This window comes from Carlito syrichta, unplaced genomic scaffold, assembly GCF_000164805.1.
Source record: "Carlito syrichta isolate Samal-C Ts95f unplaced genomic scaffold, Tarsius_syrichta-2.0.1 Scaffold302868, whole genome shotgun sequence".
Lineage (NCBI taxonomy): Eukaryota > Metazoa > Chordata > Mammalia > Primates > Tarsiidae > Carlito > Carlito syrichta.
This window is the reverse complement of record NW_007246964.1, coordinates 119,259-143,548: the sequence shown is the minus strand read 5'-3', so window position 1 is coordinate 143,548 and position 24,290 is coordinate 119,259. Positions and strand designations below refer to the sequence as shown.

General features: G+C 40.9%; 1 protein-coding gene across 1 annotated transcript; it reads left to right on the top strand.

Annotated features, from left to right (window-relative positions):
- The first annotated feature begins 11,459 nt into the window (after positions 1-11,459).
- Positions 11,460-17,998, top strand: ATP6V1G1 (ATPase H+ transporting V1 subunit G1). The gene is made up of 3 exons (XM_008057209.1): positions 11,460-11,669; positions 15,446-15,546; positions 17,215-17,998. The coding sequence occupies exons 1-3, from the start codon at positions 11,588-11,590 to the stop codon at positions 17,386-17,388; spliced, it is 357 nt and encodes a 118-aa protein (XP_008055400.1). The 5' UTR covers positions 11,460-11,587; the 3' UTR covers positions 17,389-17,998.
- The last annotated feature ends 6,292 nt before the right edge of the window (positions 17,999-24,290 follow it).

Sequence of the window (24,290 nt, the reverse complement as noted above, 5' to 3'; positions counted from 1 at the left end):
AACATGATTATACAGGAACATCTTAATAAGTGTATCAACATGTAGATGTAGAAGACAGTGATAATGATTACATGTATTTCTTTAGATAGAATATTTGAATGTTACACGTAACATAAAGAAGTGAATTTTAGTTCCCTTTGTATCCTTATATTTATAATGCATTGCTCAAGAATTGATGGGCTTTATCGGTGTGTATATAGCGCTACGATACTTGAATTGTATTCTTCTAAGTGTGTAAGGCAAGAGCTTATTTATATTTCATGCTTTTTATACTTTGAGGGAAAAAGTCAAAGAATTAGTGTCAACTCAGGAGAGATTTTTAAAAAGTCAAAGAAAAACTGTAGTATTTGAGGGGGAAAAATATCTCACAGGATTTCTGTTTTGTTTTAAATACAAGGGCTCACTCTGTTGCCTAGATAGGAGTGCAGTGGTGCAATCGTAGCTCAATACAACCTCAAACTTTTGGGCTCAAGGGATCCTCCTGCCTCAGCCTCCTTAGTAGCTCGGACTATAGGCATGTGCCACCATGCCTGGCTAAGGAAGGATTCCAGTTGTTATAAAGTTCTTCTATCCCCCCTCCCCCCTCGTTCTTAAGAAGTTCCCTTTGCAACTGCTTTGGAACTATAAAGCTAGTATTTTGGATTAACTGACACCTACTAGTGCTTTCTGATTACTGGCGTTCTGTTTCTTGCTTTAAAACAAAAGACAAGACTGCAGTTCTGTAGTGGCATTTCTTATTAAAATTTTTTTTTGATTAACGAAATTGGTATATTTAAAAGCTAACACCATTTTAATAATGGCATAATTTCTTTTTAATACTTTAATTTCTTTATAAGCTAACTAAATAAATCTATTTTCTTCAAACCTCTGCAGTAGTTTTTTAAAACCACAATAGTTGGCTAGCAAGCTGACTTTTTAACGTATTCTACACACATAATTGTGAGCCTTTAATATATTGCTTTCTTTGATAACTAGATCTCCATTTGATATTTTCATTTGTATAACTATGATTTGAACATTTTTTCTACTGTCAGTCCCTGACATAGCACCAAAAGTTAACATTTTTTTTTTTTTTGCATTTAAAAATATCTGTCTCCTTTTAACTAAAACATCAAATAATGATAATCTGGATCATGAAGAAAAAAATGATGAAAATTAATTAAAACCAAATTATTAAAAAAGACAAAATGCATGGGACAATTAAGGAGATTCTTTTTTTCAGGCTATTGCAATGGAGAGAGCTATCCAGGTGTGATGATCAAAGTGCTGTGGCAAGGTGGCTCCGCCTTAGACCTTAATAGAGAGGAGTAGACAAGTGGCAGCTGGGTGATGTACAGTTGGAGTTGTTTTGCTTTCACGGAGAGTCTCATCCAGCTGAATGGGAAATGCTTATTTTTGTGTGAAGCCAGTTTAGGGAGACAGACAATTCTAATCTTAGTTAACAGCTCCTGAGACAAAGAACAGGAAGCTAGGGGGCCTGGATATGGTCTTGTCACAGAGAAACACAGATGAGTCTTCTGTGAATACTATGGCAGGGAATCTTATCTAAATTAATGGGAGGAGCCAAAGGTTGGTTCTTGTACTTAACTTGATTTCCAGGAACACAAAAGGATGAGGGGGTTGTGAAAAACAAAAGGCTGAGAGGTGACAACTGTTGCTTAGGTAAAGCACAAGCTTAGGTAAAGTTCAACATGTCAGGCTGCTGTGGCGGCTCATGCCTATAATCCCAGCACTTTGGGAAGCTGAGGATTGCCTAAGTCCAGAAATTTGAGACCAACTTGGGCAACATGGCTAGATCTCAGCTCCACAAAAAATCAAATAAGTCAGCCGAGTGTGGTGGCACACACTTATAGTCCCAGCTATCTGGAAGGCTGAGGTGGAAGGATCACTAGAGCCCAGCGGGTCAAGGCTATGGTAGCCATGATCATGCACCATACTGCAGCCTGGGTGACAGAGTGAGACTTTAGCTAAAAAAAATAGATAAATAAATATAGTTTAACATTGTCAATATCACGAAAAAGGTATAAAATTAAACTACATTTAATTAGATATTTAACTTTATTTAAAAAAGAGTGACACCCACATGAGCTCTGCCCTCGTCTCCCCTCCCCCTCCTTAAAAGATGTAGAAAGAGGCCAGGTGTGGTGGCTCATGCCTGCAATCCCAGCACTTTGGGAGGCAGAGGTGAGAGGAATGCCTGAGCCCAGGGGTTTGAGACCAGCCTGGGCAACTTGGTGAAATCTCTTCTCTATATCAAAAAAATTAGTGGAGTGTGGTAGCACGTGCCTATAGTTCCACCTCCCTGGAAGGCTGAGGTGGAAGGATCATCTGAGAACTACTTATCAGCAATTTAAATATGACATCTCAGTCAAAAACTTGATAATATAACCAATGTTCCCAATTGCATCTCATTATAAAGAAAGCAGATTTTTTAGCCTGGCATGGTCACACACCTGTAGACCCAGCTACTTGGAAGGCTGAGGCAGAAGGATTGCCTGGGCCCAGCAGGTTGAGGCTGTGGTGGCTGCGAGCATGCCACTGTACTCCAGCCTGGGCGACAGAGTGAGACTCTGACTCAAAAAAAAGAAAAAGTTGTAGAAAGAGCAACCTCTTCACATGCACTTTGGCCATTCAGCTCCCCCTTGGCTTCCAGTTTTTTTTTTTTGAGTTGGAGTCTCACTCGGTTGCCCAGACTGGAGTGCAGTGGCCGCTCCCGGACTGGAGTGCAGTGGCCGCTCCAGAGATCCTTCCACCTCAGCCTTCCAAGTAGCCGAAATTACAGGCATGCGCTACCACGCCCGGCTGATTTTTTGATTTATTGTAGAGATAAGGTCTCGCTGCCCAGGCAGGTCTCGAACTCATGGGTTCAGGCAATCCACTCACCTCAGCCTCCCAAAGGTGCGGGATTACAGGCTGAGCCACCGAGCCTGGCTGGCTTCCAATTACCTTTGAGATAAAGGTCAGAGTCCTTAGCAAGGCCTCCAGGCCCCTTCTGAGCTGGTCCCTCACCTCAGAGCCTTCTCCCCCTCCCTCTGTGCACTCCAGACTCACTTCTTTCTGGAACACTCCATTTTCTCTTTTGCCTCAGGGATTTTGCCCAAGTTGTTCTTTCTGCCTCAAAAACTCTGCGTTCCTACTAACTTCAAACCCCACCACAGCGTAGACACCTCAAGCTTGACTAGTAAACTCCTTCTTATGCTTCAGTCTAGATTGTCTACTGAAGAATGATGAAGTCCATACATTTAGAAAAAAGAACTTTATTACTCATACAGGATTGTGGCCTGCAAGGTGGTCATTCTGACAGGCTGGGCAACATGGCCTCTGACAGAAGCGGGAACAATACCCTGAAATGTAAGACAGAAATGTATGCTGCAGCAGCTGGCTGAGTACACCTGCTCAGTAAGCTGTAGGAAAAGTCATGAATAGCTATGAAAGGAGACACATGCACATGTGCAATTGAGCTTCATGCCTCTTCATGGGTCGCCTGTTCAAAAAATGGTGGCATTAGCATAATCTGAAGGTGGAGTTTTTGGCCCTCTGACGTCAAAAGGTGAGACAGAGGACATAGAAGCCCTCACCGTGCAGTCTGTGTAAACTGGCCAGAACCACTCCATGGTCAGGCTAAAGGTGATAAAGGAATAAGTCGTCCGTTTCTTGTTTTCTAGAGCTGGTTTCTGTGTACTCTTCAGGAAAGAATTCTGGTTAAAGTTTAGTAAGCAAGGAACATACTGAGGCGTGTCCAACCTCCCTTCCCATCATGGCCCAGAACTCAGTTTTTAACGTTTCTCTGGGGTCCCCTTGGCCAGGAGGGCATCCATTCAGTCGGCTGGGGGGATTAGGGCTTCATTTTTATTTCTCAAACTCAAATTCCTCTGTTAAAAACCTTTTGTTGGGCTGGGCTTGGTGGCTCAGCCTGTAAATCCCAGCACTTTGGTCGAGGTGAGTGGATTCCCTGAGCCCATGGGTTTGAGACCAGCCCAGAGTCTTGACAATAAATAAAAAATAAGCCAGGCATGGTAGCACGTATCTGCAGTTCCGGCTACTAGGAAGGCTGAGGCAGAAGGATCTCCTGAGCCCAGTAGGTCAATGCTGGGGTGGCTGTGAGTGTGCCATGGATGCCATGTGATGGAGTGAGACTCCAACTCAAAAACAAACAAACAAACAAACAAAACTTTTTGTTTGTTGATATTCAAGGGAGTGTCAAATTTCTTTTTCATTAGAGCAGCACCAACAGAAATATAATATGGGCCTCATGTGTAATATATTTTTCTATTGGGCACATTTTTAAAAAGAGAAAAAGTTAAATTATTTTTTTTGTTTCAAAAAATTTTATTTTTAGTTATGGTAAAATACTAATAGCATAAAGTCTACCATCCTGACATTTTAAGTGTACAGTTCAGTAGTATTAAATACATTCATGTTGTTGTGGAATTAAGCTCCAGAACTTTTCCATCTTGCAGATCAGAAACTCTATACCCATTAAACAACTTCTCATTCCTTTCTCCTCCTAGCCCCTGGCAACCACCATTCTATTTGGTGTCTCTATGAGTTTGACTACTCTAGATGCCTCATATAAGTGGAATCATACAATATTTGCCCTTTTATGACTGGCTTATTTCATTTAGCTTAATGTCCTTAAGGTTCATCCATGTTGTAACATGTGTCAGAATTTCCTTCCTTTTCGAGGCTGAATAATATTCCATTGTATGTATATACCACATTTTGTTTATCTATTCATCTATCAATAGACTCTGGATTTGTCCCATCTTTTGGCTATTGTAAACAGTGCTGCTATGTGTTCAGATATCTCTTTGAGATCTTGCTTTCAATTCTTTGGGGGTATATACTGTTAAAAGAAAAACTTTAGACAAACTAAAATTATCAGAGTTTCATAAATTGATAGAACAATGAGTTGTGAAATGGACAGACCCCCAAAACCAGACTAGGTTCAGAGAGACTCCACACTGCCATTTGGTCAGAGAGGATTTAAGGACAAAAAAGGAAGTGATGCACAAAAAGTGAAAATAAGGTACAGAAACAGTTGGATTGGTTACAACTTGGTGCTGGTCTTGTTTAAACATGGTTTAATCCTTGAGAAAGTGCCATATTGTTTTCCATAGCAACTGCACCATTTTACTTTCCCACCAACAATGCACAAGGGTTCCCATTTCTCCTCATCCTCATCAGCACTTACTATTTTCTGTTTTTTAAAAATATAGTCAGCCTAATGGGTGTGAGGTGGTGAAATTAATTTTGCTGACATTTTATTTAGTCCAATATATCTAAAATATTAACGTCTACTTGTAATCAATAAAAATTAATGAGCTATTTCACATTTTTTGGTACAACGTTTTTGAACTCTGCTGTGTATTTCACGCTTGGAGCACATTTCAATTAGAACTAACCACATTTCAAGTGCTCAGTAGCTGCACGTGGCTAGTGGTTCATATGTTGGGCCACCCAACTGTAAAGCATTTAACTCAGTGTGATATTAGGTATTAATTGGTGGACATATCTGTTTAGACTGTTTATCCATTAACTCTAAACTCCAAGAGGACAAAGAATGTGTCTGTTTTGCTCACATAACAGCACCTGGCTGTTATAACAGATGCTCAGTAAACACTTTCAAATGAACGAAAGGAAAGTGTTACTATTAATACTTCTTTGCTCATGACTTCATTCAAACTTTTTGTATTAATAGTTAATTTCCAGGAATAATTTGCAGTTCTTTGTTTCCTTAATCCACTTTCCAGACATGCTCCTTAGCTCCCGTGAAAACAGTGTTACCCAGGCTGATCCTGGATCTGTGAAGAGACTGAAATAAGAAATAAATGCCATGATAGCAATTTATATTGCTACAATATGGGTTCATTGGAGGACATTATATAACACTGGCTAAGATTTGAGAATGTAAGTAATCTTAGTCTCTTTATAATGTCCAAGGACAAAATTATGAGACTTTGAAGATCTTAGTTTGCCTTTTTTTTTTTTGCAGTTGTAGAATCAGGCAACACTTCATTCCATAAAGTAGAATAATAAGCGTTCCCATGAGCCAAGCAGAGGAGGCTGGTTTTATAAACAGAATGGTTGAAGAAAGCAGAACAAAACAAAACAAACAAACAGTAGATTGGACATTTTAGTTATTTGCTTTGTAAGGCAGAAACAAGAGAACAAAAGAAAAATAAGTGAGGATGCAGAGAAAAGGAAACACTTCGACACTGCTGGTGGGAATACAAACTAGTTCAACTTCTATGGAAAACAGTGTGGTGATTTCTAAAAGAACTAGAAATTGACCTTCCATATGACCCAGCAATCCTCCTATTAGGACTATATCTGGAGAAACTCAAATCATTCTACAAAAAGATACCTGCACATGTATGTTTATTGCAGCACTATTTGCAATAGCAAAAACATGGAACCAACTGTGCTGCCCATTGAAGCTGGACAAGATAAAAAAAATTGTGGTACACATACACAATGGAATATTATGCAGTCATAAATAAGAACAAACATATGGACTTCACAGCAACTTGGATGGATTTAGAGTCTATCATACTCAGTGATCTATCACAGAAACAAAGAACAGAATACCACATGTACTCATTCATAAGTGGACCCTGAACATTTACCATAATACTATAAGAAAGGGATTGGCAGTAGCGAATACTGGGGGTGGTGGGGGGAGGCACACAACATCAGTAAGTGTACCTGATCTCAAAGCAGGCAAAGTGGGGATCAAAGGGAGGCCCACACTTTACCTGTATGATGCCCACTTGTCTACCTAATCCTGGATATACCCCATATCTTTAAAATAAAATATTTTAGAAAAAAGAAAAAGAAGTGATTGGTTAATATCAGGTTACTTTTTGGTAAGGATTAAAGCAGAGGGCACTTTATTACCATGCTGATTGAAATTGGCCAGTTCAGGAAATTAGGCTGTTAATTTCTCTCTTCTGATTTCTGAGAAGGTCAGATAACATCTTAGGTTGGTTTGGGACTGCAGAAACCTCAGCATGAGTGACTCTATTTTGATTTTTAGCTTACTCCTTCGGGGCCTAGAACAAGAGCTTAGTCCAAAACAATGGCTTCCTATAATTTTATTGAACAATAATTATCTTCAGTATAAATCAAGGGAGAGGAAGGATTTATTATGTATTAATCCTTAACATCTGTCAACCTAAAGAAAGAAATAGAGGCAAAATTAATATAGAGATGTTTATTTGGGCCAATTTTGGGGATTACAGCCCCAGTCACACGTCTACGTTGCCTTGAGAGGTGTTCTGTTTGGTCTTTGCTATAACAGGTTTTAAAGGCAAAGGGAAACAAGGAATTAGTTGATACAAAGTTGTTTGATGGGAATTCTCACTGGTTTAAAGAGATAACATTGGGTAGCAACGGACTGTCTAGCATATGGCATTTTACAGCTACTTGGGGTCAGTAAAGGGGACTCATGGTCTTCAAAGAAAAAGTTTGTTCTTTTTCTCAATCCCAATATGGAAAGTGTATAAAGTGATCACCTGAGCCAGAGACCAGGAAGCTGTCTCCCAGAGGAATGCATTCACTTCTTCCATGAGTTTCCCATGGGGCAAGTCATGCCCTCATCGTGGATTTTGTCATAGGACCGACTACTATTTCAGTCCCAAGAAGTTTATATATATATATATATATATATATATATATTTTTTTTTTTTTTTTTTTTTAAAGAAGGTGCTCCCTCTGGGCCAAACAAGTAGAGTATGGGCTGGATTTTAGTCTAATCTTGCCTCCTTGTGCAGTGAACAACCTGTCTAATCATGTGCAGTGGCCCGCAGAGTTTCTAGACACAGTCCCTTGTCTGAGGTGACCTTCTGTTGGCCAGTTACACAAGGTCATTTCTTGTTTGTTGTTGAGAAGTCACTATCGAAGGGAGCCAGATATCTAAGTTTCTGTGGGCAGTGAGTCCATTCTAAGCTAGTTACATGATTAACTGATTTCATCCTCACAGTAACCCTACTATCCTATTGTTAACCTCATTTGTGGCATATGAGGAGTTGGAGGCTCAGGCTGGTGAAGTAATTTGCTAAATTACAGGGCTGGGATTTGAACGCAGGCTGTCCAGCTGTCTCAGCCAAGGCAGTGAGACACCTCACCTTCCTTAGTCATTGCTAAGCCAGGCCTGTGAAGAGCACCCTTGTCCCTTCTCTTTGTTTCAGCCTGTGTCTGAACAACCACTCCTTACAATGAAAATATTCTTTTCTCAGATATGCTGATACGTTCCTTGGTCAGGGCAACAAGGCCTAGATCCACTCTGCCCTTCAGATGATTCTGCCAATCTCTGTTCAAGACTGCAAGGTTTTTCCTCGGAAGGCAATTGCTTCACCCTTATTTCCTAGTTATTGTGGGACACCTCCTCAGGGTGCCCAAGTTCTGACAACAAACACCCACTCAGATCACTAGAAAAATCCAAACCAGTCTCAGAATTTCAGAGGAGGGATTGTCTAATGTTTCTCTTTTTACACAATACACTTTTGAAATGCTGTGAGCAAGAGGAATTCTAGAATTTGTAGATACTTAAGTGCTCTGAAGCTGTTAGAGAAAACCTAACGTGAAGGCTTTTATTAAGTAGACAACTGGATTTGTAAGTCAAACAATTACTCCCAGCCAAATAAAAACAATGACTTCTATTTCCTGACACTTAATGCAGGCTAGAAATTGTGCAGGCGCTTCAAATCTATCATCATCATCATCTCTCTCTCTGTAATAACAACTTTATTGAGATATAATTTACGTACTGGATCATTAACTCCTTTAAAATGTGTAATTCAGCGGAGATTTTTTGGTATGTTCACAAGGGTGTGCAACCATCACCACTATCTCATTCCAGAACAGTTTCATTGCCCCCAAAAGAAACCCCATACCAGTTAGCAGCCACTCCCCATTCCCATTCTCCTCTCAGCCTCTGGTTAACCACTAATCTATTTGCTTGCCTATTCTGGACATTTAATATAAATGGAACTGTACAATAATTGGCATTTCATGGCTGACCGTTCATCTAGCATAATGTTACCAAGGTTCATCCATGTTGTAGAGTGTATTCGTACTTTATTCCTCTTTATAACCAAATACTGTTCTATTTTACGGATATGCCCCATGGTGTTTATCTACTCATCTGTTGATGGACATTTAGGTTGTTTTCACTTTTTCCATCATCCCTTTTAACCTTCATCCCATCCCTAGAAGTGTGTATTGCTGTCCTCCATTGATTGACTAAATAAATTGTGTTTTCTATTTTTTTCTTCTTTTCTTTTTAGAGATGAGGTCTCACTATGTTGCCCCAGGCTGGCCTTTCATAGTGCTCTGCAGCCTCAAACTCCTGGGCTCAAGGGATCCTTCTGCTTCAGCCCCCCCATGCAGCTGGGACTATAGGCATATGCCTCCACATTCAACTGTGGATTATGTTTTCTGATGTCAACTAAAAAAAAAAAAAATCCAGATTTTAGAGTTAAAGTTAAGCTGGGCATGGTGGTGTGCACCTGTAGTCCCAATTACTTGGGAGACTGAGGCAGGAGGATTTCTTCGGCCCAGGAGTTCAAGGCTGCAGTGAGCCATGATGGTAACACTGCCCTTGATCCTGGGCAACAGAAGGAGACCCCATCTCTAAAAACGAACATACAAGCAAACAATCAACAACCTACAAAATTATAGGTAGTTTTATTCAGAAATTTTTTTTTTTTGAGTTGGAGTCTCACTCTGTCACCCAGACTGGAGTGCAGTGGCCGCTCCTGGCCACCGCAGCCTCAACCTGCTGGGCTCCAGCGATCCTTCCGCCTCAGCCTTCCGAGTAGCCGGAATCACAGGTGTGCGCTACCACGCCCAGTTAATTTTTTGATTTTATTGTAGAGATGAGGTCTCGCCTGCCCAAGGCGGGTCTCGAACCCACGGGCTCAGGCAATCCACTCACCTAAGCCTCCCAAGGGCACGGGATTACAGGCTGAGCCACCGAGCCCGGCTATTCAGCAGTTTTATCGAGGACTATAGACGAAGACCTACAGCCTCAGTTGTCAAGCCCACTGCTTACATACAGATGGTTGGGCTTCAGTATGTACAATATCCCATCAAAGTTTGGGTGTAAGAGTATACAGCTGGTTATAGATTACTAAAGTACATTTGGTTATAGATTATAGAAGCATAATCACTAACTCTGTCAGACGTTATTTTATGTGTACAAAGAGGCAAGGACTGGGGTCATTTATCTTTCAAGGAATATAGGCGAGAGGCATGGGGGGGGGCATGTGCTCTATTCTGTTTTATCTTGAAAGCATCCATATGGAGAGTTGCAGGTCTGTGAAGGAAGCCCCTGGCTCTGTGAAATTATGCTGGCAAGTAGAAAAGAGCAGACATGGCTTTTTATGTTTGTTACTTTGTCTCATATTGAGAACACAAAAAATTACAAATCTTCACAAGAAATCACTGGCTCAGAGATTAGTCAAGTCCTGTTTTTCATATCAGAAAAGGATAGGAATTCGGACTTTAGCCTTCTTTCCAACCACACTCCTAATCTCAATTAAATGAAAATGTCCTAAGTCATGATTCCAGCTCCTGGAGTGCAGAATATTTCAATCAAGAAATTTCTGTTTGCGACCCTCCTGGGCAACTTGGCGAGACCTCATCTCTACAATAAATCAAACTGGGTAACTTCTCATTTTTCAGTTTTCATTTTAAATGTCACTTCCTTGAGAGAGCGTTCACAGACACACCCTTCAACCTTTAACAACAGGATCCTTCTTAAAGCACCCTGCATTTTTCTCCGACTATCACAATTTGTAACTGTCTATTTATCTAAGCGAATCTATGGTTTGTCCATCAACTGTGAACTCCATCAGAGCCCTTGTCTGTCTTGCTCTTGGCTGTGTCCTCATTCACCAAACATTTATGGAAAACAGTCCAGTCCTTTCCTGAATTTGGGTCAATTAAGAGACAGCAACCAGTCTAAAAAATCACACAGATTAGTGGCAGACTTGATCCCAAGTCTCCTTACTTACCCAAGGTTCCACCCTGAGAGCTGACAAGAATCCTTCTAAACTACCTACTCATGTATTTTGAGTGCTGAAGAAATTTCCAGAAAGGGAGGGTGCATAGGCACATGGAGAGTGGTGGGAAAGTGATTTGGTTCAGCCCCTCCTCTCTCAATCTTAACGTGCGCACACTGAAGTGAGGGACTACAGCAACAGCAACGTGGCAGCGCACCAACAAAGAACCAGCGAACAGACAAGCCATTTAAAGAGCCTTAGGTGAGGAGAGATGGTGAGAGAAGGGGAGAAAAGGGAGAGAGAAATGGAAAGGAGGGGAGGGGAAGGGAAGGGAGGGGAGAGGAGACCCTGCGCATGCGCAGTCGAGGCGCTCCGTTCTTTCCTCCTCCGCCCCGCCCCACTCGCCAGAGTCAAGGACTCAGAGCAATCAGCTGACGCCACGCTGCGCGCGTCACGTGACAGAGGGGCGGGGTGCCGACGCAGGGCGCAGGCGCAGATTGTGGGGGGCCGGGTCAGCTGACCCCTAAGGGCCTTCGAGCCGACATAGGGGCCCTGTATCGGTCTCAGTTGCCGCCACCATGGCCAGTCAGTCGCAGGGCATCCAGCAGCTGCTGCAGGCCGAGAAGCGGGCCGCCGAGAAGGTGTCCGAGGCCCGCAAGAGTGAGTTTCGGGTTGGGACGGCCAGTAATGGCGCGAGTCTAAGGAAGGCGGCTAGGCCGCAAGATGAGACCCGAAAAGCTACGGGATGCGGGCGTGGTTATAGTTGTGGAAGTTCGTGGGGTTTTTTTTGTTGCTGTTTATTTTGTTTTGTTGTTTGTTTGAATTGGGGTGTCACTCTGTCGCCCAGACTAATGTGCAGTGGCACGATCACGGCTCACCGCAACCTCGACCTCCTGGACTTAGGCGATCCTTCCACCTCAGCCTCCCGAATAGCTGTGACTACAGGCACGCACCACCACGCCCGACTAATTAAAAAAAAAATTATCGAGATGAGGCCTCGCTAGTCTCGAACTCCTGGTTTTCAGCGATTCTCCCACTTCGACCTCCCAGAGTGCTGGGATTACAGGCGTGAGCCACCGCGCCAGGTAGCTCGTGTGTTTTGAAGCTCTCTGGAACTGAGGTTCTGGGAGACTTGTGGAGTCGACTGGAGAGCTCGGCGTGAGATAGAACATCGGGCGTGGAAACAAGGGGTTAGCGTCTTTGGAGTGGGGAGGCCTATGAAATGGGCTGTCCAAACGGAACGCTTTGTCTTTCCCCTCTCCCCCTTACTCTTGGGTGCTTAGCCTCAGAAAAGAGAGCTACCATCCACACAGTGTCTCATTCTAGAAGCCTGGAGTTTTGGCCTCTTCTCCCTCCCTCATTTGTCACCTTTAGTCACTCGTCTAGGCTTGTTTGTGTATCTTCTCTTCCGCCAGCGAGCTACCGTAGCCGCTAATTCGTGGCTCGCGCGCGCGCGCGCGCGCCCGTGTGTGTGTGTGTGTGTGTATTTGTGCGGCTAATATGTGGCAGGGGTAGTGTCCGGTGCATCTCTTGTCTTTGCCAACGTGGCATTCAACGTCTCAGTGAAGGAAGCAGTTGTTGGATAGTTTAGTGAAGGAAGCAGTTGTTGGATAGTTAGTTCAGTTGTTGGATAGTTTAGTCTCAGGTGAGGTGAGAGCGGGGGTTGAGAAATGTAAGGCTGCTAAAGTATTTAACAGGTGGGTCTGATCTAAACTTGGGGGTGGAAGAGCCGGTCCTACATAACTCCGGTCAATCCGTTCTCCTCTCTGTCATCAGGCATCCTTCTGAAATGCAAATATGACTACCTCACCGCCTTTACAGTCAGACGTTGAGTGCCGGCAGAATAAAGCCCAAATTTCGTATTGGGGTGGGGTAATCTTTTTTGGATCAGGCTACATACTTTCCTCCAGCCATTTTGAATCGCTTTGATTCCTCAAAAGCATGCATTGCACCTTCAGTTCTTTTATCTGTGAGCCTTTGCACACACTCTTTTCTCTGATTGGAAGAGACTTTCCCCTTTTTCCTCCCCTTTGTTCTCTAATCCTTGTTCTTCCATCAGACCTCAACATTTAGGAGTAGTTCTTCCAAGAAGCCTTTCCTGACTCCTCCCCCCCAAACTAGGCTGGGAGTCCCTCCCAAGTTTATTTCTGTCACTGTTGTGCAGTAACCTGTTTGTTTATATGACTCTGTCTCTAGTCTAAGCTTCTGAAGACAGGGGCTGAGTCCATGTTTTAATTTCATGTATCCAGTTTCCTATTTGGTCAGAAAGATGTTTCTATCCCTATCTTACAGATGGGAAAAATGAGGCTCAGAGAGAAATGATGTGACCATATCCTGGGAAGCAACATAGTTGGGGGTTAGAGGTCTCCTTTCCCGTGCAAGACTAAGATACTGAAATATAGTGATCTTTGTAATTCTTCAGTGTTTCTCCTAGCAAAAGTCTTACACTCTATCTGACATCCAAGTAGATTTCAAGCATCTCTCTTCTATTCTCTCAATTAGGGGTTGTGTGGTACTCCATATTTAGTAGGAAAAGCTTTCTTTGAGGATGCCTTTTCTTGTTCTGGTGACTGGAAAGATTCTGTGTCCCGTGATAGAGTGTTTCCAGAATGACTTTCCAGAGTTTGTGATGGCTCATCAGTGACAGAAATTATATCTACTGGGAAAGATGTGACAGTAGTTGGGGGAAGTGCAGGAAAAAAAATACTTGGAATATGGTAAGAATAATCCTGAGTGCCTTGGCGGTGTAGGGGGTCGTGTTTTTCCATCTTTGTCCTGTCAGGCTAGTGTAAGTGTATCTCAGGTAGCTGTTAGATATTTACTAAATGAATTTGTTTTAAAGGCGTTAGTTTATGGCTAATAAATAAGTCAGGATTGTTAATAATTAGGAAAAAGAGTTACAGTTTGAGAAATTACTGCCTTTCTTGATCTGTAATTATGGGTTACAGATAGTGTATGATGTGTGGTGTATGATGTGGTAAAATCAGTGTATGATGTGGTGGTAAAATGGCAGTGTATGATGTGGTAAAATGGCCCAACCCAAATTTTTAAGGAAATCATTGCTTTGGACCTTAACATTTTTAAAAAAGTTTGTGTTGTGGATTATTTCATTGGAGGGAAACAAAACACTGGCTCCCATATGTAAGACCCAAGAAGAACAAGTTTTAAAATAAATGTGGTTTCTTGTTGAAATATTTTTAGTTTTCGGAGAAACCTATCAAAGAATATTGAAGGTGTTTGCTGAAAGGCAGCGAATGGTTTTATCTTAAGTAGTAAATGCAGGGAGCTGTGGGAGTTAGGAGTGATGTCTTGAGAAACTATGTGGAGCTACTGCACATCTGGACCATGAATGTTATTTATAGATTGTTCATTTGGAAAAGATCTTTGGCTTTGAGATATGACTCAGCATAGCTAATGGGAGGGTAGCATGGGAAGGATTGGGTAGAGGTGGGCTGAAATGGACAGCAGTAGACCTGAATTAATCCTGGAGTGAATGTAGACTTTCAGAAATAGTTGTTGGGGTGCTTAGACCTGTTACTTGTTTCAGACTAGCCTCATGGAATGTTGACATCATAGAGTCAATCAGGAGGTGGAAGGTTTAATTCATTTTCATTCACCGGCTTATACTCTAGACAGTTGATACACAATGAGGTATAACAAAGACTGTCTTTTGCTCTGAGTTAAATAAATACTCAAGTTGATCTAAGAACCCTTCTGATTTTTTTATTTGGGGACCCAAGAAGTTTGGTGAGCAGAGGTTCAAAGCAAGAGTATGTGTTGACTGGTCTTGTGGTCTGTTTTTACAGGCTCTGAAAGAACCTAGAGGTTTTTTTCCAGCTTTGTTGAAACTACTTTCTTCTAGATACTAGAACGCCCTTGTCTCCCTGCTTCTCAGCTGCTTGTGCCATCTTACTGTCCAGTGCTCACCATTCAGCATTCCTTCCACTCACCACTCTCATTACATCCTTGTGACAGACAGAGATTTAAAGTTTCCAATATTATATCATCTATTTCATTAGTCATTGAGGGTGATGTCCCTTGGGCGCATTTTTACCTCCTTGCTAAGCTTTGAAGTAGAGCTCCAATTGTAATCAGCACCATTTTTAGGTGTTTACTTCTTAGAGAGGAAGGGTTCCCCAGATGGCTACTGTTAGCCATTTTATGTTGGCTGTGTAGTTGGAATTGAGAGAATATTCTGACACATCCTACAATTATTTTCCATCATATTTCTGGCCTGTCATCGTGGAAGTTATTCCTTTTCATCTGGTTACTTTCTAGTTAAGTATAATCTGTAGGAGGCAGGGTTCCTTCCCATACATATCTCTTGAGACTGACTTTTTGTCCCCTTATGTTTACTGTTAAAATTGCCATCTCAGTTTGCTTGCTTTTCTACTTGTCTTTTAACTTCCTAATACAGCTCTCTCCTTTGAAAACAGGGAAGAACAGGAGGCTGAAGCAGGCCAAAGAAGAAGCTCAGGCTGAAATTGAACAGTACCGCCTGCAGAGGGAGAAAGAGTTCAAGGCCAAGGAAGCTGCGGTGGGGTCCATTTATTTTCATTACTGCTTTAGCTCCCTGAGACTCTCCATCACTCACACCATGCCCAGGCTTTTGAAATATCCAGCATAGCTTAGAGAGTATGCTCAGACTGAGTCTTTTAGGATGATATTTTTCATTCACATTGAGTTTTCATTTGCTCAGTCATTTAACAAATATATATTGAACATTAACATGTGGCAGGTAGTGTGCTAGATGCTGGGATCAGCTGTGACCAGAAATAGTTGTTGTCCTTTCCCTCATGGAACTCAGCTTATCATCTAGAGGTCAGGGAGTCTCAGTTAAATAGTTGTAAATAGATAGTTGTAAATAAATAAATAATAAAATGCAAATCATGCAAACCCACAACTGCAGAATGTGCTGTGATGGTCATAAACATAAATCAAGTGGAAATCCCATTTTAGTGTAGTATGTGGAGAGACATTTACCAGTCGTATAGGCTATGTATAAAGCATACAGCAGCCGTACAAAGCATACAGCAGCCATACAAAAGCAGATCACAGGGAGTACAAAGAAAGGGAAAATTCTAGAAAGGGGGAAAAATGGGAGAGGGCTTCACAGAGACTCTTAGGTGCAGATAACAGAAAACATAATTAAAACTGATTTAAAATGGAATTTACTGGCCTGTGGAATTAAAAACCCAGGTGAAAAGCTAACTTTATCTTGATAAATAGCCTTCTCATAGGTTGTTGTGAGGAATAGGCAATGTGACAGAATAGCGTGTATTAAATTGTAAATGGAAACTGAAGGAGTAAGACAGACATGCATCCAGTAAAAAAATTCGGGCAGTAAAAAAAGGACAACTGTGAGAAGTTAGTTTTCCTCTCAGATCTGCATTCCTCAGAGTCAATCACTGTTAACTGTTTTTTTGTGTGAATTTGTCAAGAATATTTATATTTGAAAGAACAGATATGATATGTTGGTGAATCCACTGCTGAACTTAAGAGCTAAAACATTAACTAATAATGGTAAAACTCCTTGTATATTCCTCTTAAATTGCATTTCCCTTGTGTTATTATTCTGTTGTGTGTGTGTGTGTGTGTGTGTGTGTGTGTGTGTGTTTGGACTGGGGCCTTGCTGTTTTGCTCAGGCGTGGCTAGAACTCTCAATCCTCCCACCTCAGTCCTGAATAGCTGGGACTACAGGTGCCTACCACTTCCCTGGCTTGTGTTTATTATGCTTAAAGAGTTTTTTTTTAAACATGTAACTCCCCACTTTAAAAACCACACACACACAAAATACTAGCCACACTGATACTGTTCTGTATCTTGCTTTTTTCTTTCTTAAACTGCATATTTATAGTTCATTTCATATTGCTGAATAGTGTTCTCTTATATAGAAACACCATCATTTATTTAACTGACTCCAGTTTTTGAGTCTTTGGGTTGATTCCATTCTTGGATTAAGGCTATGCATTAGACTTTGGAGAGATGTGAATGAGTCTCTCCAGGATAACTTTCTGGTAGTGGAAGGCTGTGCCGCTTACCTTTTGTAGATGTGGTTCCCATTAACTATGGGAATACCTACATGTTCTTCAGTTATGAGGTAACATTGCTGACTACTGGTTTATATCTGTTGATTATGAAATGTCCCTGACCAACCCAAGCATTGTCCTGATAATCCCTCTGTGTCTTTGCTTCCCCTCTCCAGGCTCTGGGATCCCATGGCAGCTGCAGCTCTGAAGTGGAGAAGGAGACCCAGGAGAAGATGACCATCCTCGAGACCTACTTCCGGCAGAACAGGGATGAAGTCTTGGATAACCTCTTGGCCTTTGTGTGTGACATCCGTCCAGAAATCCATGAAAACTACCGCATAAATGGATAGGGGAAGATCAGCATTTTTGGATGCCTTCATAGAATATGAGGCTTTAGCAAAGCTCAAGTTTGATTCCTATGAAAAGGTGTTAAGTTATTTCCTTATATTACATAGTAGGTCCCTTCACTTTTTGGAGAGTAGCAAATCTAGCTTCTTTGTACAGACTTAGAGTTTTTCTAAAGGTGTCCTCCTTTTGCCTCATATTTCTTGAGGTATCCCTTTCTTTTTTATAGGTATATATTGTCTCTTTTCCTGTGCCATTTGGCTCTAGCAACATGTATATCAGTGATGACTTTTTCTTTGTTAGATCTAGGGAAAAAAACCTCAATTATTTGAAGAAAGAAAGGGATAAAATAATTTTTTTCCCAACACTTTCTTAAAGGTCAGGGGCTTTATCTATGAAAAAGTAGTAAATAGTTATTTGTAACCTGTGTGAAGCAGCAGCCAGCCTTAAAGTAGTCCATTCCTGCTAATGGTTAGAACGATGAATACTGGTGTAATTGGGCTGCTTCTAGTTTCTCTTAATCAAAATTACTAGATAATAGAATTCAGGAACTTGTTACATGTTATTACTTGGTGTATCAATAACCGTTTAAAAGTAAAGACTCTTTGTCATGCATTTTTTTTCTTCCTCTTGTTCTTTTTTGCTAATGCAAAGTACACTTTAGCTCAGATGTTCTGCAGAAATTCACTTAGGAAATTAGCACACAAATCACATACACATTTGCATATACAATTGGAAAATATTTATATGCATCTTAGGAGGAAAGAAAATGCTTGTGATTTTATCCTACAACTGTTTTGAAAAACAGCAAACAGTCAGTTTGTAGTTTGCCTTTTTTCTAGTGCACCTTGTACTGGGGCAGCCTTGGGCAAGTTATCAAGCATATTTTCTTCTTGGTTGGCTAAATGATGTGCCTAATTCCTGTAGTATCTTCACTGTAGCCCTAAGAGTTCAATGTCCTGTGGTCTTCTGTTAACTGAAAGTCTTTCTTTGGTTGCAAAAGTAATTTCTGATAAGCAGAAACAGAACATCATGGGATTTCACTTGTTCTGAAACAGTACAAGACAACTAGGTAGCCTTTCAAACTAAAAAGTCTCATATTTAATGTGACTCAAAAGGTTTGATCACAGGCCGCTACTATTTCTAGTTACTGTTTCATTTCTCTGTTCCTTTTGATAGTAGAATTCCTTAAAATAGTTACTCTGTAAACTTTTCCATTGTTTACTGTTAAAATACCCAGGCTTGCTACTCCATAGTCGAGATCACCAGTGGTGTCCAGATAGAGAAAACCAGTCCTCCTACTTGACCTCCTGTACTCTTAACATGTCTTTCTTGAAGCGCTTTCTCTGGCAGCTTCCGTGAAGCAGTGATGTGCTTCCCTGCTTCCCAGTCTTTTTCTGATTCCCCCTCAGCTCTGTCCAAGGTTTTGTTCTTGGACTCCTACACATTCCCTTGATGAGACCACCTTATTCATGGCTTAACCATCTATATTGAAGACTCATTATACTTAACCCATTTCTCTTGAACTCTTGTCAGATTGCTTAGCAGATGTTTTGCTTTGGATGTCTGGTAAACATCTCCATCTGAACATGTCCCAAACTAGGCTTGGTTTTGTTAAGACTTTACTCTTGCAATTACTGAGTGTAGCAACTTCAGATTCCCAAACTGGAGGAACATTGATTTGCTAGTTTAGGCTCATTGATTTTTAACTTGGTTGCCACCAACATTTTTATTTTATTGGTAAAAGTTGTTACCCTCAGTAATAGGGTTGTGCTTATTTACAACTGCTTGACTACTAATTTTGAACCAAGCAGCTCAATGTTGCTAGTCACAGAAGCCAATAGAGAGGAAGATTTCAAAAGGGGTGTGATCAATGGTCTGTTGAGATGACAAGATCTGAAAGTAAAGAGCTTGCTGACCTGGAAGAGGAACCTAAGTGGTTTGAAGAGTGAATATAAAGTGACTAGAGAAAAAGATTCCTCTGTGAAGTGGGGTGGGGCTGCCTTGTGGCCAAGAAAGGTGGTAGTTTAGGGGAAGTGGTAGCATGCTGGTGGGGAAGGGGGAATAGAGGGAGAAACAGCCGATGTTATGGAGGAGCAGATCCCAGAGGGCTGTGGAGGCCTTGGGACCCAGGGTACAGATGAGTGGATCTTGTTCTCAGACCTCATTGTTACAGGAAACAAGGGTGTTCAGGCCCCTCCCTGGCCAGTTGAATCAAACTCTGGGGGTGGGACCAGAACAAGATCTTAAGACACTGATTTGGGAATTGATAAGGGAGGGGACTTCCAATGTGGTCTGCCTTGAGAAATTAGCATCCGTAAGGCTAATCACCAAAGACACAGATACCTTAGTTCTACTATGCGGTGAACTCTTTAAGATACAGGACAGTGTGTGTGTGATTTGTTTTTCATTTGATCATAAAACATACACACATACTTATGCTTAAACATATGCAGAATTTATCTGGAACTTGGAGGAAACATCATAATATCTCAGAAGAGGAAGGGTCTGGGTTTCAGTGGGAGAGTTTCTTTTTGTACACTTAATCCAACATAGGGCTGTTTAGCAGTGTCCATGACCTCTATTCACTAGATTTCAGCAGGACTTTTTCAACTGTGACAAAAATATTGACCATGCCAGGCATGGTGGCTGACACCTGTACTCCCAGCACTTCGGAAGGCCAAGGCAGGAGGATTGCTTGAGCCCAGGAGTTTGAGACCAGCCTGGGCAGCAAGACCTCATCTCTGCAAGAAATTAAAAAATTAGCCAGGCATCGTGGCATAAACCCGTAGTCCCAGCTACTTGGGAGACTGATGTGAAAGGGTTACCTGAGCCCAGGAAGCTCATGTAAGAAAATTTGGGATCACCAGGCTGGTAAGCCATGATCATGCCACTGCACTCTAGCCTGGGCAACAGAGTGAGACCCCTCAACTCCAAAAAAAAAAAAAATCCCCACGGTGCCAAAACCACCCCCAGATTAGAACCACTGTTCTACAGCAACAACAAAAGAATAATTAAAACACTACATCTGGTGCCTGGAGCATTTTAGGTACTCAGCAAACGTCTCCTGATTTTCTAAAATTTACTTTAGCTTTGGGAGTACAAATAGTTTTGGTTTGGTGCACCCACCACTCTCTGTGCCCACTATACCAGATCGGTGAATTTTTTTGTCCCTCTACCCCTTACCCTCTTCTCCTTTCTGAGTCTCCAGTGTCCATACCATTCTCTATGCCTTTGCAGGTCCTTAGTTTAGCTCTCACTTATAAGTGAGAACATGTGATGTTTGGTTTTCTGTTCCTGTGTAAGTTCACTTAGGAAGATGTTCTCCAAGTCCATCCAAGTTGCTGCAGAAGACATTATTTTTGGTGGGTGAATAGTATTCCATAGTGTTTATATACCATATTTTCATTATCCACTGATCAGTTGATGGGCATTTAAGTTGATTACAAATCTTTGTAATTGTAAATTATGCTGCCATGAACATGTGGGTGCAGGTGTCTTTTTAATATAACAACCACTGTCCCTTAGGATAAACACCTAGTAGTGGGATTGCTGGGTCAAATGGTAGATCTACTTTTATTTCTTTGAGAAATCATACTGATTTCAACAGAGGTTGTACTAATTTACACTACCACCAACAGTGTATAAACCTTCGCTCTTCTCTGCATCTGCACCAGCATCTATTGGTATTTTATTTGTTAATAATGGCCAATTTGACTGGTATAAGGTGGTATCTCATTGTGGTTCTAATTTGTATTTCTTTGATGAGTGATTTTGAACATTTTTTCACGTTTGTGGCCTTTGGATATCTTTTGAGATGTCTGTTCGTGTTGTTTGCCCATTTTTTATTAGGGTTATTTGCTTTTCTCTTGCTGATTTGTTTGAATTATTTACAGATCCTGAATATTAGTCCTTTTCCAGATGTATAGTTTGTAAGTAACTTCTATTCTGTAGGTTGCCTATTTGCTGTATTGATTTCTTTTGCTGTGCATAAGTTTTTAAGTAAGTCCCACTTGTTTATTTCTGTTTTAGTTGTATTTACTGTTGGGGTTTTAGCTATAAATTCTTTGCCTAGGCTGATGTCCATAAGAGTTTTTCCTAGGTTTTCTTCTAGGATTTTGATGGTTTCTGGTCTGACATTTATCCACCTTGAGTTAATTTTTGTATATGGGGAGAGATAGGGATCAAGTTTTATTTTGCTGCATGTAGCTATCCAAATTTCTGAGCACCATTTGTTGAATAGGGTGTCCTTTCCCCAGTGTATATTTTTATCTGCTTGTCAGCGATCCGTTGGTTGTAGGTATTTGGATTTATTTCTGGATTCTCTATTCTGTTCCATGGGTCCATGTGTCTGTTCTTGTACTGTACCATGCTGTTTTGATAACTGCAGCCTTGTAGTATAATTTGAAGTCAGGCTATGTCATGCCTCCAGCTTTGTTCTTCTTGCTTAGGGTTGCTTTGGCTATTCTGGCTCTTTTTTGGTCCCATATGAATTTTAGGATTTTTTTCTAATTCTTTGAAAAATGATGGTAGTATGATAGAGATTGTGTTGAATCTGTAGATTACTTTGGGGAAGATGGTCATTTTAATAATATTGATTTTTTTCAATCCATGAGCATGGGCTGTTTCCCCATTTGTTTGAGTCCTCTGCAATTTTTTTCATCAGAGTTTTATAGTTCTCCTTGTAGAGACCTTTCACCTTCTTGGTTAAATATATTCCTAGGTATTTAAACTTTTTGGCTGCTGTTATAAATGAAGCTGAGTTTTTTATTTGATTCTCAGCTTGGTCGGTTGCTCTTAGTGTATTGCCTTGCAACTGATTAGTGTGTGTTGAATTCATATCCTGAAACATTACTGAATTCATTTATCAAGTCTAAGAGTTTTTTGGAGGAATCTTTAGGATTCTCTTGGTATAAGATCATATTATTGCATACAGAGTAGTTTGATTTCTTTTTTTCCACTATGGATATACTTTATTTCTTTTTATTTTTTTGTTTTTGTTTATTTTTTTTTCCAGAGGAAGAGACTCTTAAGCGTGTTTACATGCTAATAGAAAGTCTCCTGAAAGAAAGAACTATTAAGGATACAAAGAAAGGAATTGATTATTGACACACATTAGTTTTCTATTGCTACTGCAAAAAATTATTACAAACTTATAGCATAAAGCAACATAATTTATTATTTTACAGTTGTGCAGGTCAGAAGTCCAAAATGAATTTGACTAGGCTAAAAATCATGATGTTGGTTCCTCCTGGAGGCTTCAGGCTTCTGTTCCATTTCTCTTCCTGTTTCTGGTTGTTGCCAGCATTCATAGGCTTAGTGCTGCATCATTCCAAATTCTGCTTGTGTTGTCAGGTTCCTTTCTCCTCTTCTCTAGTCAAGTCATTGTCAGCCTCCCTCTTATAAGGACGTTTGTGAGGACATTTAGAGGAGATTGGGATAATCCTAGGTAATATCACCATCTCAAGATCCTTAATTTAATCATTGCAAAGTCTTTTTTTCATAAAAGGTAACTTTCACATGTTCCAAAGATTAGAACCTTGCTATCTCTGAGGACCATTATTCAGTCTACCAAATGGTACAAGCTTCAAGATGCACAACAATGCTATTCTTACTCCAAATGCATGGCCATAAATGACAAATGGTAGTTTCTAATGCTCTGCAACCCCTCCAAACTGTATCTTTATACTCTGACACTATCCAAAATGAGTATTTCGTATCTTTCTCTTTGTCCAGCAGTGCCCTCACCTCCAGTTCCACTCTTTTTGACCTAGTCTCCCTTCTCAAATGGTGACCTTGATAAAGAGATTTAGTCTAGGAATTTTTCACTTTCATCAAAAAACCTACCTACCTACCTGAAACTAAACTTCCATCCATCCTCTCTATTATTGTCAATGAAGTGCCCCTGCTCATACCAAAGTTCTGTCCCCTCCATTTGTGTCTAGCTCCTGCTGCTCACCTTCTAATGCACTTGGCTCCTGCAATTATCCCCTCCCACCTGCATCACTGATTTCTTTCTACCAAATCAGTTCTAGCAGCATATATATCTACAATCCTTACTTTGCAAAATCCTGTTTTAGCCCACATTCTCCTCCAGCTATAATATCTCTTCTTGGTCCCCTTTCATAATAAAAGTTATGAGAAGAATTGTCTCCCGTCTCTGTCTCCGATCCCTCACCTTCCATCCCATCCTCAAATGACTCCGTCATTCAACTGAAATAGCTGTTGCAACAAATGACACGTACCCCCTTGGTAACTTCAACAGCTACTTCACTGTTTTAGTTTTACTAGATTCTCAGCTTTTACTTCTTTTTCTTGCCTGACTGCTCCAGCTGGGACTTCCAGTTCTATGTTGAATGGAAGTGGTGAAAGTGTGCTTAATTCTGAAGGAGAATGTGTTCAACGTCCCCCCCAGTTCTAAGGGGGAGTGTGTTCAACTTTTCTCTGTTCAGGATGACATTGGCTGTGGATTTGTCATATATGGCTTTTATTGTTTTGAGGAATGGTCCCTCCTGCCTATTTTGCTGAGGATTTTTATCATGAAGGGATGTTGGAGTTCATCAAATGCTTTTTCTGCATCTATGGAAATACTCAAATGATTTTGTTTTTAATTCCATTTATGTAGTGGATCACATCTATTAACTTGCATATGCTGAACCACCCTTGCATCACTGGAATAAAACCCACTTGGTCGTGGTACATTATTATTATTATTATTATTATTATTATTAGAATTGGAGTCTCTGTCACCCAGACTGGAGTGCAGTGGCCACTTCCGGCCGCCGCAGCCTCGAGCTGCTGGGCTCTGGTGAACCTTCCGCCTCAGCCTTCCGAGTAGCTGGAATTAACAGGCGCGTGCTACCACACCCGGCTAATTTTTTTTTTTTTTTTTTTTTTTTTTTTAAAG